General features: G+C 44.0%; 2 protein-coding genes across 3 annotated transcripts in view; one reads left to right on the forward strand and one right to left on the reverse strand.

The window, feature by feature from the left end:
• LOC144989024 (NACHT, LRR and PYD domains-containing protein 12-like) overlaps positions 1-3,809 on the reverse strand; it is a 166,787-nt gene extending 162,978 nt beyond the window's left edge. For both annotated transcript variants that reach the window (XM_078940688.1, XM_078940685.1), the window contains exon 1: positions 3,672-3,809. The gene's annotated coding sequence lies outside the window, so the exon portion shown is untranslated. The remainder of the gene's footprint in view (positions 1-3,671) is intronic.
• LOC144989280 (uncharacterized) overlaps positions 1-17,423 on the forward strand; it is a 160,981-nt gene that overhangs the window by 132,683 nt on the left and 10,875 nt on the right. The window contains exons 4-11 of the mRNA XM_078941432.1: positions 13,115-13,244; positions 13,653-13,808; positions 13,992-14,282; positions 14,562-14,637; positions 14,736-15,083; positions 15,177-15,299; positions 16,757-16,874; positions 16,960-17,354. Coding sequence (XP_078797558.1) covers positions 13,115-13,164 — 50 coding nt within the window. The 3' untranslated portion in view covers positions 13,165-13,244; positions 13,653-13,808; positions 13,992-14,282; ... (3 more) ...; positions 16,757-16,874; positions 16,960-17,354. The remainder of the gene's footprint in view (positions 1-13,114; positions 13,245-13,652; positions 13,809-13,991; positions 14,283-14,561; positions 14,638-14,735; positions 15,084-15,176; positions 15,300-16,756; positions 16,875-16,959; positions 17,355-17,423) is intronic.

Here is a 17,423-nt window from a genome sequence, read left to right on the forward strand (position 1 = left end):
GGCCCCTGGTGTGTGACATATATTTTTGTTTTTGCTCCAACATCAACTGTCAATCGAGAAAGGGGTGGGAGCAAGGGGCAAACCTACCCGGACACAGCTGGAAACTGAACTGACTGAAAGCTGCTCTACAGACTACAAAACAATGCATTATGGGACATGTGTCCTGATGGTTTTTGTAGTGGAGTGATTAATTAAAATAATTTAAAATACCAATTCATTAAAAAAAGGCTACATACATCACAAAACATTAAAATAATCATAACATATATAATAACACAGATCATACTAAGGGGGAGAAGAATATTAAAACTAAATTGAATGTTAAGGACAATTCCAATTTCCTGTCCTCCTTCAGTCTTGCTGCAGATTCGCTTTCATCTCACAGCCCCCCCCCCACCCCCCCCCCCCGGTCTCCCCAACGATCTAGGCGAGCCGCTGGTTCATGTCAAGCACGTCTATCGTTGCATTTTCCCCACGTATTTTCAGTGTGTCTAAAACTAATGTTGTTTTTGATCGAGCGTGTTTAAAGTTCAAGCCCCGTTTGCTGTCACGCATGTAGGTGTGGGACATTTATGCTCCTCAGCTGACCCGACTCCCGCGGGAGCGGTGAGCTGCCGTAACAACCGCGCAGGACCGTTTTCTGCGCCGCCGTAACCGTAACCAAAACCTAAACCTTCCTCCGGTTCTGTGCGGCCCAGAGAAAAGTTCAGCACGGACTGCATGTATTTAGAAAATTACGAGCGAATAAATACGTTACAAAGGAAAGTAAGGAACTCCTTAATGTGGTCCGGGGAGGGGGCTGTCAGGTTTCCTGCTTTCAAGCCCTGTCATTGTCCCGCCCCCAAGAGTCATTTACCCCACTGTGATTGGTTGGTCAGCTTCGCGCACGACAATGAAAAAGTGTCATTCATACAAACTGGCGGGCTGCAGTAACATTAAACCTTCATATTAAGGCGGGGACCGCTAAATATCATCTTGGGGGCCGCAAATAGCCTGCGGGCCGCGAGTTTGAGACCCCTGCTGTACACTCTGGCACTGGTACACTAGCTGCAGGTCGGAAGAACGAATCAATAGTTCGCTTGCTCATAGTTCAGACGCACATATCAGGTTTTGATATTTGTCTCAGTTTCCTTCCCACAGATGTTTACGCGCACTCGATTATCTCTAGGCCCCTCCCCCTACACGCATTTTAGCCACTCACAGTGGCATTCCCTATTCTTCTCACACGCAGTGGCCGCCTCGCACACAGGCATCACGCGAGTGTACGTGCTCGCGTTTCATGAGTATGTGCGCGAGTGTGTGTGTCTGCCTGCGTCCGTGTGGACTTGCGTCTCATTAATTATTTCATTGATCATTGACGTGCCCCTTCCACGTTTAATGTATAAAAAATACGAAGGGTGGGGGAAGCAAATTTACTGGTCGCGCATGTGCGACTGGATGTAAAATTCAGTCGCACACTCTCAAATTTTGGTCGCAAAATGCGACCAATTGCTCGCAGTCTGGAGCCCTGGTACCGTTTCGGTTTTCGGTTCGTTTATTTTCCCCCCGCAAATGTATTAACTTTGCGTCGAGGCGGAACTAATGTTACTCGCTGTATTCCGCTGAGACTCACCGGTTTCTGCACTCACGTGCCTGTAGGAAGGGGGGGGGGGAGCGTGTGTGTGTGTATGTGTGTGTGAGCGCGTGTTCAGTTTGTGTAGCTCAGTTATGGAGAACGGCAATAACTCCAAACAGGGAAGTGAACCCCGAAGAAAGATCCATCTTCCACGGTCAGAAACATCATTGCAGTTCAGCTTCAACAGCTGTCACGTGATGGAGGTGACAGCGCGCATGTCCACAGGACCAGCATGGCTAATGCTTAGCTTACGCTCTCCTGTGTGGGGAATGCTGTTGTGTTGACATCGTTACACAAAAATAGTGTATGCCACAGAAAAGATCTGTTAAAGCTCTTAAAACGGCATGACCCGACTGGAACAATCGGGTCTACAAGAAAATAAATGTGCAAGTTAAATTTTCAGGCCAGTGTTAATCATCCAAAGTTTTTAGTTCCTGGCAGCTAATAGTTTTTCTTTTTTTACTAAGCAGATCACCTACAGAGGTCAATTTTATTTATTTTTATATAAAACCAATACATGCATTTTGCAAGTAATTATTTTCTGGCTTTTTGTACAGAAAAAATACAGAAAATAGATAGATTAAAGCTTTATTAATCTGCCAAGGGAGAAATTCAGGCGTCCGACAGCAAAACACACACAATAAATAACAATAAGATATAGGTTTATAAAATAGCAGTTCATATCAGGCAGGTTTGTTAAACAGCCGTACCGAACCAAAACGTATCGAACCGAGCCCTAAGAAACTCTGTATCGAACCGAAATGAGATTTTAGTGTATCGTTCCACTAAAGTTGTGATGGTGTCAAATTTTCGATCACCGCGGTGATGAACCACCAGGGGGCGCGGTGTCGCGGTTAACCGCAGCCCCCCCCAGGAAAAAGAAAATGTTTCGCACCTCCCCTGACCCCCCCCCCACACACACACACTCGCACGGTCACAATATATTAGGTTAGTATCTATAAAATTTGTGTACGTATGCCTAAAATTGTATCTTTTAACATTCACAAAAGAAAAAAGCAAAATAAATCCACTTTAACAAATATTATCTTTATTTAGCCACAGAAACCCTGTTCTAGTCTAAAACAGAAAAGAAGCTGAAAGTGCCTGAAATAAAAAAAAATCTGTCATTCCTTCTTTAAACTAGCAACATTTTGACCAATTGAACCATTTGATGCTGAAAAAAATATTTCAATCAATAAATAATATTAAATCTAAATTGATCTGAAACATTAACACAGCAGCACCAATAGATTTAATGTTATTAGTCTGAAGAAATAGGTAAAAACGTGCTGATTTTTTTTCTCTAAATGATGGATTGTTTATTTCTGATCTCATAAAGTGCAGCTGTTTTCCTGAATTACTGCTGTCTTTCTGTCTGTCTGACACCAACTAAACCACAGGCAGACAAAGAAAACATTGATGGAAAATAAAGACACGTCATCAAAATGTCTACAACAGTTCATAAAGAATGACATTATTAGCATGAGCTGAGGAATCTAAAGGCACGTGGTGATCCTGGTGTTGGGCAACAGGCAGCGGTAGCAGTGGTCCGCGTGCCCCGATTCACCTGGCAGACAGAGCCCACACCACCGATCCCCCCCCCCCCCCCCCCCCCCCCCGCCCGCCCGCCATAGATGCTAAATTGCTCTGTTGATTACGGAGAACAGTGAGCGTGGCGGGAGACGGGAGAAAAAGCCGCGAGACTAGGAGGGAAGCTCGTTTTTTTAGTTGGGAAGGCTGACCCTGTTTTATACGGCGTGGTTACGGCCGACAGTAACCGAATGTTCGAAATAAATGAGGGGTTTATGGTGAAACCAGCGTCTGCATTCTTTGAAACGCCACAATATATATAAGACAAAGCGGTTTCAGTACACACACAACCTCAACCCACCCGCATCGAGCTAGCACTGGTTTTCACCCACATAGAATACACCCCCCCCCCCCCCCCCCCCCAAAGTATGTTAGTGTAGAACCGCCACTGAGTGACAGACGGTTCCCCAAACACAAGAAAAGCATGAAGCTCAAAGGTCTTCTCTGTGTGATGAAGGTGACATACCTACGCGGTGGAGCTGCAGCTGCGGGTTCCAGCTGCTATAATCCAGCAGTCTGCGCTGACGACAGAGCTCCTCCTGGTTCTGGACGATGGTTCCTTCAGCAGCAGAAAGTTGTTCTCTGACAGAACCTTCCTGAGGTTCTGAAGACATGGTTCCTGCTCCGATCTTCAGCTCCAACTCCCACAAACACCGCCGTCCTCTTCACTGCAGCTCCGATCGATCATCTGCTAGTCTCACAATCACAGCAATCCACGTTGTCTTTCCGTTCAACACTTCTTCACTCATTTACGACACTTTGGAAAATGCTGAGAGTTCCCACACGAACCACGTATCGTCCTTTCTGTCCAAAAACCTCACAAACGTCCCAACAAAACACCACCGACCTCTGAACACAAGCTAACGCTGCTAGCCTGCTAACAAGCTAACGCTGCTAGCGCCTCGTGCTGTTCTTCTTCTTTGTTTGGCTAACAGCGTCATGGTGCTTTAGCGCCACCAGCTGGTGTGGAGTGTTGTCTGTCGCTCACATAAGGATGTCGATGGCGGCATAAAATCGCTTTTTTCAACTTTACTGTTAAATAAAAGAGAAAGTGACAGTTTTCATTAACAAAATTATGGTGTGACTAATCTTTTTCGACCAGAAAAAGAGCAACCAAACTGGAGAAGGGTGAACGGGGCGAGACTTCCGGTTCCGGCCAATGAGTTATTTCACTAGAGGAGACATCACGTGGTTCCTCATGGGAAAAGAGCACCGCCATCTTGGTGAGGTCAAGTTACTGCTGCACTCAAAAAAAGGAAATTACCAGCCAATTAAGTTAACGAAAAAGTAACTTGTCATTTCAACCAGAAAATTTTATGTTTGTAAATCTTACGTGAATGAATCATGTCGATTGTACATAAAAATAATCCATTTAAAAGTTACTAATTTCAATCATGTTGATCCAACGTGATACCATTAAATTGGATGCATTAATAATCGCAAGGAATTGTGGGATACCACTTTCTTTGTCTATCTGGGCAGATTGGGGTTTAAGTGTGAGTTTTTGTCCATGGGTTTTATTGTCTAGCTGTTTTACTCTGTTTTAACTAGTGATTTAAACTGTTATGTTTATTTTTTTTTTGCACCATGAGTTAAAGTTTGGTAGAGGATGATGACCAACCCCCTTGTGTGGTAAAATGTTAATGTTCCAATACTTAACACAAAGTTCGTGGTAATTGAGCTCCTGGCTTGTGATGTGGGACTTTGCTGGGTAATTCATGTCATTGATGTGAAAATTAAAAGACCCATTGGTTGTAACTTTGGAACAACATACCAATTACAGATGTGTAAATAAAATTAAAGAAAAAAATAGAAATTTAAGTTAAATAAACTTAATTTTCTTATGTGTGACCAATTGAAGTGATTCAATTAAATTGGATCAACTTTTTTCTTTTTAGAGTGAGCAACAATATCAATTTAAAGTTGGGTGCAACTGCTCTATTTAAATTGAATCAACTTAAATTTATTAGTTTGAACCTAAATACATTAAGTTGATCCAACCTAAATATATTAAGTTGAGCCAACGTAAATAAATTAAGTAGGACCAACATGATTCATTTTTGTTCAAGTAACGCAATCTAATCATGTGGAAATCCTTTCCATAATTTTTTTATGTTCATTCAAAGTGAACGTTTTTTGAGTGTGCAGTGCATGCATGTGAACTCATTTTTTGCAAAATGCCAGTTCATTGTGCAAGTTTCCACTGCCAAAATCAGTCTAAAAAGGAGGAAGGCAGAACATTTCACAGGTAAGAACTATAATTTTTTCTCTTACTGCTGCAGGAGCTTTATTAATAGAACACATGTTTCCATGCATGATGCTGCAGGGCTATTATCAACATGCTGCATGATGTATGTATAATTTGCTGTCGACATGAATGTAAACTTTATTTAGTTAGACCTATATACACTATACTACGACTAGGCTAATATAGTAATATAGATTTATACATTTCTGACTCAGTGACTGAACTTTTCTTGCAGGTTTCCAATGGACTCAGACTTCAGGAAAAAGTGGACCCTAGCAATAAAAAGAGCTAACCCAGATGGATCACTGTGGTACCAACTAGCAATACAGTCTGACTATGTTCAAAAGAATTTGTGGAAACAGATTTTGATAAGAGGCCAGACTGTTTGCTTGAAACCCGACACCATAACATCTGTGTTACACTAATTGATCACTCACATGAATCAGTGGGGTCTGTTTTGACTTTTGGACTTATTGTTGACTTATTATCATTCCTCTTTGAGGGAGGCAGCAGAAGCTCCTCCTCTTCTTCAGCTGGATGATGCTGTCCTCCACCTGCAGCTGGACCTGGATGTTCTCTCAGACCATGTGGCCTCATGGATCAGAAGGTTGAGGGTTCAAGTCCCTTCATGGTTGAAGTCAGACAGAAGAAGAGTTTGGTTTGGATCCTTTCTTGTCTTTCTGTTCTCATTGAGTCTCTTCTAGTTCCAGGTCTGGTTCAAATAGTGGAATCATCCAAAAGGATGAAAACAGTCCTCCAAGCAGACGTCAGATTGAAAAGCTCATCAAAGAACACATCCAACTAGCCAATCAGCAAAGCACTGACAAGCTGGACTTGTGCTGTCCTTCAGTGAAGAACCTCCTCCTGCTGCTCCTCCATCTTTAGCTCCTCCTCCTCACCATCACTGTGACTGTTGACGTCTTCCAACTCCTCCAGAAAGCTGTTTTCTGATGAAGCTCTAACATCTCCTCCCTGTTGCTGCTTTCAGTCCAAACTCACTCTGTTCATGTCAATTCACTCCAGAGAAAATCCTTTTTCTGGGAAGAATTTGCTCCAAGTTTTCCTCCAACTAAGAATCTGCAAACCCAGATGAGAACTCCCAGCAGGAAAAGAATTCATCTGCAGGAAACTAGAAAAAGGCCTTTTTGTGGGAGGAAACCATTCCAGATCTTTACAAACACCACAAATCCCAACTTTTCCTCCACTTAGCCTGAGTTTGGCTTCCAGGAAGCGGTGTATGTTCAAGCTCCGCCCCCATCTCATGAAGCCCCTCCTCCCACATGAGGCCACTGGGGAATTCTGAATGAACCTTTACATTTCAACAGAAATTTCAAGCTAAAAACAGGAAAAAAAAACTCTCTTCATGTTTGGAAACAATCAAACATTCAAACAGGAAGAGAAAACAAGGTTTGTCAGGAAATCAACAGATTTGATTGATTGTAAATCTTCTTCCTGTTGGAGTTTGATGAATGGAAGTAGAATGTGTAGAAAGTCAGTTGATGTTTTCCATTTCAGTAAATGAAGGTTTGATCTGCAGATTTCCTGATCCCTTTCTGACTGGGATCCAGACCTGATCTAGACGGGACTCATGAGGAAGCAAACAGCACAGAAACTGCTCTGAATGTTCCCTCTTCTTCACTTTCTGTCTGACTTCAACCATGAAGGGACTTGAACCCTCAACCTTCTGATCCATGAGGCCACATGGTCTGAGAGAACATCCAGGTCCAGCTGCAGGTGGAGGACAGCATCATCCAGCCGTCACAGACTGGGGGCGGAGCCTGGAGATGACTGCTGAAGGTCAGAGGGCGGAGCTTCATCAGGATGAAGGTGCTGCTTGGATTCTGCTTTGATGTCCGTCTGTTCTCAGTCCCTTCATGGCTGCTGCTCAGAGCTGTTTCTGGATCTTTCTGGAGAATTCATGTCTTTACTGATCCAAATGTGGGATTTCTGTTTTTCTTTGGACTTTTCTTGATTTCAGGCTTTTAGCTTCTGGAACTTTCTTTGTTTCTATGCTTTAACTTCCAAACGGGTTTATCTAAGACAATCTGATTGTTTTTCATTTGACTTTCTAGGAACTTTCTGTTTCATCTTTGAGGATTTGGACTTTTGAAAGACTTTTAGCTGCAGTTTCATCCTTTGAAGCAGATGGATCTGAATCTAGAGTCAAAGATTCTAAGGAAATCCTGGATTCACAGACATTTGATTGAATTTCTGTCTGGATCAGAAACCAACAGCAGACATTTCAAGCCGTCATCTGTTCCTAATGTTCATTCCCCGCCATCATTGAAAGCTTTTGGAATAGTCCCTAAAGCCAGCGATGGGGCCGCTTTGGAGCCTGAACTCATCACTCGGTGTCACGGTGGCAGAGAGATGACAGATCCCAAATCTGAGGCTGAAATGATCACGTCCTACCAGCTCCACTCTGGATTTGGGACCAGAAACCTTTGAAGATGTTGGAGCATTGTTGGAGAATAGACTGACAACATTGACCTTTGACCCCTCCCTCATGTGTTCCACATCCAGCTGCAGACACACCACTACAGCTCCCATTCCACTTCTGATCCAGCAGTTAGAACCAGAGCCTGCATTTGCAGCAGGTTCCACTGATCCACACAGGGGGACGTCCTAAGGGGCGGAGTCAGCCACTGGAGAAATGGGGGTCACTCTGGGCCTTTCTGTGTCTGGACCTTCAGAGGGACAGTGGTTTGGTCCAGAACACGGATGCTAAGCTAGCTCTGTGGAAACTTGAACTTGTTGAATGGAAACTTCCTGAAATCTTCTTCATCTGTTGACTTGTTCTTTCTTCATCTGAATGAGCTCTATCTTCAGGGCTTTGGACTGAGTTGGAGCAGAACTAGAGCTTTCTCCAGATGTCCTAGTACTTTTAGATCAGTGTCTTCCAATATTTGGAGCCCAGGTTCACTTCTTCCCCTGACAAAAACCCCAAAAGGCCGACCAGCCACCAAATGGTCAGAAAGCAGAGAAACTTGGTGGTCTGCATTGATGAGAAACCAGTCCCTCCAGGATGACACATGGCTTTTTGGAATCATTTCACACACAAACAAACGGGAAGTTGTGCTTGTTTCTCTGAGAAAAGTCAATCAAATGTGTGATAATGGTCAATGTAAATGTTTCGATAAAGGCTGTAGGGGATTCAGGGATTGTGGAGCGGTTGTTGTTTCCTTCTGGGTTAAAGTGCAGTTTTGTGTAACCTCCCAAAGAGGAGAAACCCAAAAAAGAAAGGAAAAGCAAAGAGACAGGTGGAAGCCATCATGAGATTCCTTTCAAACAGGAAGTTCTTTGTCATTTCATGCACTAGTTTCATTTAGCTCTAGTTGTTGAACATTCTAGAAACTCCTAAAAACCTTTTCTGTCCACTTTGAAACCATCTGGGGCTGACTTGGCCTTGCTCGCTGGGATACGGCCAACATCCAGAAATCTACCAACAGACATTTTTAGCTCTAGTTGTTGAACATTCTATGTTTGGAAGAGGCAGGCTCTTCTTTTTTTTTTTTTTTTTTTTTTTTTTTTTTTTTTAACTTGTCCTGTCCAACAGCTAGGCAGACAGATGAGAGCTGAGGGCCTCTTGGGTTGGACATATTTTACTTTAACAAGAGGGGTTATTAATCTTCAGACAAACCAAAGGTATGTCTGAATAAACCCCTTTTGTAATTGAGGCCAAACTTTATTAATTTCAAACATGTCTGAAAATCTTTGGTGTTGGACCGGACGGAAAAGGAAAGAGGGGAAGAAGAGAGAGGGACGATAGAGAGAGGGGGGGGTAGGGGGTGATAATAGGAGGGGAAGGGGGATAAGACCATGAAGCAGCATAAAGCAACAAGTTTACTGGTTGTTAATCATTATGGTAAGGTTCAAATGTAAAAAAAAAAAAAAAAAAAAAAGGGCGGAGCCTGTCCACACACACACTCAAATGTTATAAACACACCTGTTAGTTGCAAAAATGTCCACCTGTCGACATGTACACAAAACAGATAGTGTTCACACGCATACTTATGCCTTAAAACCAACTAGTGTGAAATATTTCAGTCATTCAGTCTGTTGAGCTGACACCTGTGCTCAGGTGAGTGTTTATGTTCTTCTAAAATGGATGGTGGAACGTGAAAAGAAGGAGGGAGAGTGCCCAGCCATCCCCACCCCAAGACCCCCACCGCACCAGCAGCGGCAGCCGGATTCCCCCCAACACCACACGGGAACCGGCAGGGAACAACCGCCGCCCGGGCGACCAAGCCCGCCACCCAGGCCAGGGCCAGCAGGGCCGCCGCAAGGCCCCCAGAGCCAGAGAGCAGGGAGGCACGGAGGGAAAGAGGGCGCCGCCCCAGCCCAACCAGGAGAGCAGCCCCCCCGCCGCGCCGGGAGAACCCAACGCAGGGCCCCACCGGAGAAGGACGCCCACAGCCCCAGACGAGCACCCCACCACCACCCAGGAGTTCCGGGCATCCCCCCGCCCCAACCCCAGGTACGGGCCAGGACCCCCCAAGGGAGACCCACTCCGCACTCCAGGCAGCCATCCGCCCGGCCAACGGTTGGTCCAGGGAGGAGCGAGGCAGGGGCCCGCCGCCCCCGCCCAGAAGGGGGGAACCCCGGGGAAAAAAGAGGGCCCACAAGGGGTGTTGTAAATATGGCATCCTGTCCTCCTGCATCACAGTGTGGTTCTCTCACTGCACTGAAGCAGAACGGCAGAGTCTCCAGAGAGTGGTAAAGACAGCACAGAGGATCATCGTCTGCCCCCTCCCCTCACTGAAGGACATTTACCAGTCTCGCTGCCTCAGCAGAGTGACTGACATCATCACTAACTCCACCCATCCTGCTTTCTCTCTGTTTGAACTGCTGCCCTCTGGAAGGAGGTTCAGGTCCATCAGAACCAGGACAAACAGACTAAGAAACAGCTTTTTTCCACAGGAAATCACCACACGGAATACACACACTTCCACCAACCACACCCACTCTGACTTTATACAAATGCTAAATCTCTGACTACACATGTGTGCAATATCTTGACTTCTGTGCAACAACACAATATCTACTATGCTATGCAGTTTCTGCACATATTGTTCATTTTTTGTTAGAGATGTAAATACAGTTATTCTATAACGTCAACGTTCAATGACAATAAAGGATTCTGATTTATTTCTGGAAGACGCCATTTTTGTCCCTAAATGTTGGATTCAGTGTGAATTCCAGTCCCACTCCCAGCATTCCTGCTCCTCTTTAGCTCCTCCTCTTCCTCCTGATCAAAGTTTGAAGCCCAGAGCCAAAAGTGCGTCTGCAGCCGCTTCTGCTCCAGCAGCCGCTCCCTCTGCTCCTCCTGCCTCTCCTCCTCTGGGAGCTCCTGCATCCTCCTGACTCCTCCCTGTCCTCCAGCATCATCAGGAGGCTTTCAAAAGGCTTTCTGGAAGGTTCCAAAGCAGAAAGCTTCATCCTTTGAAGATGGAGGAAGACTCCAACACTGACAGACAGACAGACAGGAAGTCTCCTGGTTTTTCTGCTTCAGAAGGTTTCTGGGAAACTGCAGAGTTTTCTTTGTGGAGCTAAAGAGCTGCTGTCAGTCTGCTTTGGTCCATCAGGAATGAAGGTCAGGACTGAGAGGAACCTGAAGAAAGTGACTCTTCATCATCTGCTGCTGAAGAAGACAGAGGAAGATCCACTGTGAGAGCAGCTGCAGAAAGCTTTCTGCTGTTTTTCTCCTCTGAGAGAGTTTGGAGTTCCCAGCAGTTTGAGTGGAGCTGAAGCAGCAGAGCTGAAACAGACGTTCTTCTGCTCCCATTCAGCATGAACGGACAGATCCACTGAAGGCCTGAAGGCCTGAAGCTCTGGCTTCCAACACGTCTGCATGGATCCAAGCGTGTGCAGTGTGTGCTGACATGCTGTTCTCTGAGGAACATGTTGGTGTCTGACTGGATCTGAGGACACAAACAGCTGCTGACATCTGAGAGGGTCAAGCTGCAGAGTGGCTCCTCAAAGCTCACGTCTCTGCTGCTTCTGTCTGGATCCACCACTAAAAGGACTGTCCAGAGTCGGTCCTGATCCGGTTCCAGTCTTTCTGGCTCCAACTTCTCTTTGCTGTCAGGAAGCCTTCATGTTCTCTGCCTTCCTCACATTTCTGTCTTCTCTCTGGGCTTGAAGCCCAAAAGGAGCTGAAAGCTGCTGACTTCAGTCTGATCCCATGTTCTGGATCATCCGTGTTCCTGAAACACGCTGCTGGAGCCGTGATCAGAGGAACCGGAGAACTTCCCAGAACATGCAGACACATGTAGAACTGTTCTGATCATCTGTGTGTGTTGACAGTGAAGGAGAGCTTTGTCTTTGAAAAACCTTTATTGACTCTGACAGAGTTTCAGCTTGAATCCATGTGGTTTTCATTCTTCCATTGAAGTGGTCTCCAGAAACTAAAGATCTGCTGAATCAATGCTCCTCTGAGAACTTTGGAGCTTTTCTCTGCATCTGTTCCACACTTGAATGTGCAGAAGATGAAAGCGCCGGACGCTCTGAGCTTCAGCGTTCCAGTCAGCAGCTGCTGAACCAAAGCCAGCAGCAGGTGAGGATCTGGGCCTCAAAGCAAACGGACAGAAAGATGAATGGTTCAGATTTCTCCTGGACACATCCATTGGGAGGGGCTCTGGCATGTCCCCTCAGGGTGGAGGCCCCCGGTGAAAACCCAGGACATGCTGGGGAGACGAAGCTCCGCCCACCTCTTCACATTTGAATCAAACCATTCCTGGAGATTTTGGTCAAAATGTCATTTACCACCCAAAACTACGGCGAGGAATATTTATTGTGTAATAACTTTTTTATATTCCTATTTCAAAAATATATTATGTCAAATAAACAGGGTTGTTGGTTGTTCCCTGCAGTATTTTATCTTCAGTATTTCAATCACTAGACGGCTAACATGGTCGAGTGAAAACCTAGCTTAAAATACCACCAACTCCCTCAAACTGGTCTTCAATTATATATATATAATAGTTGTCCCCTGACTTCGCCCATAAGTGGCCGGGATAGGCTCCAGCAGCCCCGTGACCCCGAAAGGGAAAAACGGTCAAGAAAATGAATGAATATATATATAATGAACATCTGATATGCTCTATTGTAAAGGACATGTTTGCTCTTTGTGTCATTGCCGTAACATTGAACCTTTTTAAGATTTTGAGAACTGATGAGCTGCAGGAACCATGTTGATGAAGACCAGACTGGTGATGTGAGAACAACGGAGCTTGATCTAAAAGAGTTTAGGATTGCAGGAAACAGATTGATATTACAAATTAGCCTTTAATTGAAAGCTTTGAGTCCTAACTATAATTGATAGTATTTTTTTCCTTATTTCTAATCCACACATTGCTTTATGGATGTTTTTTTGTCCTTGACTTCTTAGATATGTTGGTGTTTGAAGAATATTATTTCATGAATCTGGTTTACATAATATTGTTTTTTTCCTTGCACCATTTGCAAAATGTGTTGTCCTTGCTGTGACCAAAGGTGGAAAGCTTGTTGACAGCTTTGGGTCTGAGTTAGATGATCATGTGTTTCAGGATGTAGTTAAGGATCCTTCTGTCGGAGTGTTAACCACCAAATATGCCACTGGTTTGTGTGAATCACATTTTTAATTTTTTTGATAAAAGAACTTGTTTGATGTCTTCTTTCAGATTCTGTTCCTATGCTACAATCTTCTGAGCAATCATCAATCATCCCTTGATTCATCTGATTCTCAAGACATCGTCGTCTATTCAGAGTCCATCCAGTAAACGGCTAAGGCTGGACTCAGAGGCCAAGCACGTAAGAATTATTATAATCAAATAATTATTTTTAAGGATATGAACCTGTAAAATAAATATTGCTTAAATTGCTGAAATTAGTCTATTGTCCAATCCTTGTTTAGTTGATTCCCTTTTTAATTTGCTTAAGTTCTTTTCTCTGTGTAGCCCAGTCAAAATAAAAAAATAAAACAGACTAAGCTACTATTAAAAGATAAAAATGTATTATTTATTAAAAATGTTCAATGGCCACTTGTTGGTTTGGTTAACAAGTTGTTTTTTGTTTAAAGTTTCATTGGAAATCAAGTTTGTTGGTCTAGTATGTTGTAAAAGTTTTAGTTTGCCCCACAACCTAACATGTATGTATTTTTTGTCATTCCGAGATGTGATTTGCTGTGTAATCTGTCTGTATAATGATCCATCCAATCAGAGATAAGTGGGTGTGTCCTAAGGAGAACGATCTGAAAAATCGTTTCACTGCCGGGCAGAGAGAGTCAGACGTTGGTGAGGAGCGGAGCTTAATTCTTGGAGCTACGATGTTTTTCAGAGTCAACTTTCTGTTTAGAAATGTGGAAACTGTTGTTATGTAAGTAATAATTTTCTTAAATGTGTTTAACCGCTCGTTTTATTCATTACAATATGCAGCTAAAAATGCTAACTGCGACTAGCGTTAGCATGCTGTAACGTGTTGGTTAGTCTATGCTAGGTAAAAACGACCCAAAGCAAATGTCCAAAGTTCTAAAGGGGACTTTTCTGCATTTGACCATAGACTAGTCTATCTGGACCCTGTGGGAGACCGAGCACACCTGAGCTGAGCTGATTCCAACCCCCAGGCCTCAGAGATTCCCGCCTCCTCTGTCCCGCTGCAGTCGGATACCGCTGAGTTTGCCTGCAGAGATTTTCTCCCGCCAACAGTTTCTAACCATCAGCTACGTGAGGACGTGCACGGTTTCTTTCTTGCTTGCTTAACAGGTGAAAAGGCCCTCTTTGGTTTTTTGCCACAACGCAGCCGAGCATCGATCAGGCCTGGAAAAAAAAAGACTAAACCCTTTTCTTCACTGTAAGGAACTTTTTTTTCCCGACGCTTAACTGTGTGTGTGGATAGTCCTCTAGTGACATGGGATGGGTATTACATCTGTGTGTTTAGTTGATGGAATCCATGTTACCCAAAAAGCTGGTGGGGAACAAATAATAAATGAATATAATGGAAGTAAGTCTTTAACTACGACGTCGTTTTAGGGCCACAAAAAATAAAATAAAAAAATATGCGATTTTAAGTCGTAAATTTACAAGAAAAAGTCTCTTAAATTTACACTAAAAAACCTTGTAAATTTACAAGGTTAAAGTGGAAGTGAGCATACAGTGCAGCAGCAAGTGAACGCAGCAGAGCAGACCGACTGAACCTTGTTGAACAGGTGAGCTGAATGTTTCTTGATAACGTTCCAAATGTCTGGAAGCTCATTAGTTTGATTTACAATTATTAAGGTTTTATTCATTGATGGTTGGTTTGCAGGATCTCTCCAGCCCGTCGATGAAGTTCCCCGTAACCCTGCAGATGTCCGTGATGTCCGGACCTTAGAGAACAGTCCCTGGCAGTGCTGGTCTGAGCAGCCGGGGAATCAAAGGAGGACCCAGAAGTTTCCTAAAGGATTCAGATGAAAGATGGCTTGATATGCTTTTAAAATTTTGAGATGCAGTTTTACCGGAGTTGACAGTGTTTGCTTTTCTTCTTCAAGCTCTTCCACTTTTTTCTTGAGCTCCTGGTTTTCCTAACATAATCTAAACCGAAATATAGACCACTTTTATTGCAGTTTTTATTCATCGTTGTCTTAAGAATTTGTGCAAAGGACTTCATCAAGAGGTCCGTTTGCAAACTGCAGATTTCCATTCTTGGGTACCAACTCGTTCGTCTCTGTCTCAAGTTCGCCCATTTGTTTTTTCTGCTCCTCCACAGAGAAGGCTTTTAAAATAGATCAACAGATGATCAGAGTGGGACTTTAAAGCCCTTTTACAGCAGAAGTGCTCAGCCCTGGTCCTACAGATGTACAATCCAGCCCAGAACCGCAGCAAACAGCAGGTTTGTCGGGACCTGGCAGCTCTGTTCTTCAGGAGTATTAAAAAAAAGGAAGAATGAAGAATTGAACCAATACCTGACAGTGGGGCAAATAATGTATTCTTCCTAATGAAATGGAGGTAAAGAAGTTTGACTTGCATTAGCGTGCCAGGTCGGCATGTAGTCCATTACTCAAGAACACTGTCCGTGAGGCCTGCATTGGGATTGAACGCAAATCTCGCGGGATTGGGTTGTTTGAATTGTGCTGCGGGCAGCAACCACCCCCCCCCCCCCCCCCCCCCCCCGCGGGATCAGTGTTGCCATGAATATCTCATGAATATATAATACCGGACTACGTTAGGCTGTTTAAGGCTGTTGGAGTGTTATGTACTGAAGCTCCGTGAACGCCACTGTCATCTAACCTGTTTGACCTGCGTCTTTACCAGCTGGTTCAGCGCGCTTCAGGCCGTCTGTCTGCGCACGGACACAAGCAAACTTTTAACCGAAGGCAGAACCTCCTCCAAAACCTTCAGAACCAGAGAAGCTAAACATCACTCTATCAGAACTTCCCTGAGCCGAGGACCACCCACTTTCCCCATGGCAAAAACATCTGGGAACGTGTGAGCTTCAGTGAACAACAGGATTTGTGAAAATAGATTTAATAATTAAGTTGCACATTACACATAAGAGGAATGCATGAAAAGATGAGGCTGGAGGAGGGACATGAATCTCTTTAATATCAACACAAATACGTGTTTTTTTTTTCCCTGCGGGACTGAAGACGATACAAAATCAATGCATCTCTGGGAGTTTTGCGGGTGCGGGCGGGTATGTAATGCATTCGTTGCGGGAGCGGGGGGGGATTGGTCAGAAATTCTGCGGGCGGGAGCGGGCTTTAGAAAAAAGTTGTGCGCAGGGCTCTACTGTCCGTACTTCTCCATCACGAAAGTCAAAAAAAGGTAGGCCAGTTCTCTCTTACGGGGAAAAATAAAAACTAGGATCAAATGAAACTGTAGCACAGAACAGTTTACTAGGTTTAAAAGATCACCGTAGACACCAAAAATGAGTAGAGTTTAAGACCCAATCAGATCATCTTCTGATCCATTTTAAGAGCATTCCAAGTGGTCTTTTAATTGGAATCGTGCCATTTTGAGCCTAAATCAAACACCAATCACTTTATAGGACTTGGTGAAACTGTTTTCTTGTCTGCTCCTGATTCACAACGATTAAAATAAAGAAATAGTGAGAAATGTCCTTTTAAGCTTAATTTTCTTTCTATATGTCCTACATTATTATAAAAATAGGACAGAATAACCAGCTTACTTTCACCTCCGTTTCAAAGAATTGGGGATTTTCTTTGGTGTTGATACATAAATAACACCTAGTAGAGAAGAAAATGGAAAAAGATCAGAAGCGTTCTTTTACACACCAGCCTTATTGAACTTGTTTTACTTATTTACTTCTCCAGTTTCCCCCGTTAGGTTTGTTCCCTCGTTTATGGCGTCCCACGATATGTGACCATTTGACCTCCATCACGATCCATTCCATACTAATGGGTTTTTTTGGGGACATTGCAAATTAACCAGGACCTGTCTAGAGGTAAAAAAGAAAACCGTCTCGACTTAACTGAGAGCAAGGATCCCTGCATCTGTCAGCTTCATCCTTTTTCTCCTCTTCTTCACAGATTGCCAAGAATTCCTGGGAAAATGCTGAGTTTGCACCCCCATGTCAGGGCCACAGTGGAGGAGCTTCTTCTCCATCCATGGCTGCAAGGATGACACCATCCATCCTTGAAAACTGGAGCCATGAAGAAAAAAATTCAAATATTTATAGAAAAAAAAGAAGATCTAAAGAAGAAATCTTCTGTATGTGGACTTCATACCTGGTGGGGAGGTTTTGTGGGGGCACCGGCCGATGGCCTGTATAGGTCCGGTATGACGGTATCTTTGCTTAGCTTCTCCTTTTGGTGCAGTTTGGGGAGTTTGGCCTCCCTACGCCAAGCGGAACTTCTCCAAGGACGTCCTTTCCGAACAAGCCCATTTGATTGGAGCTGTTTTTGTTTTTGTGAGCTCTCTGGAGGTAAGAAAACCTTCTTCACTTGGATGACTGGATGGATCCCTGCATCTGTCAGCTTCATCCTTTTTCTCT

Source organism: Oryzias latipes, chromosome 2 (assembly GCF_053564925.1).
Source record: "Oryzias latipes strain Hd-rR chromosome 2, Olatipes_Hd-rR_3.1".
NCBI lineage: Eukaryota > Metazoa > Chordata > Actinopteri > Beloniformes > Adrianichthyidae > Oryzias > Oryzias latipes.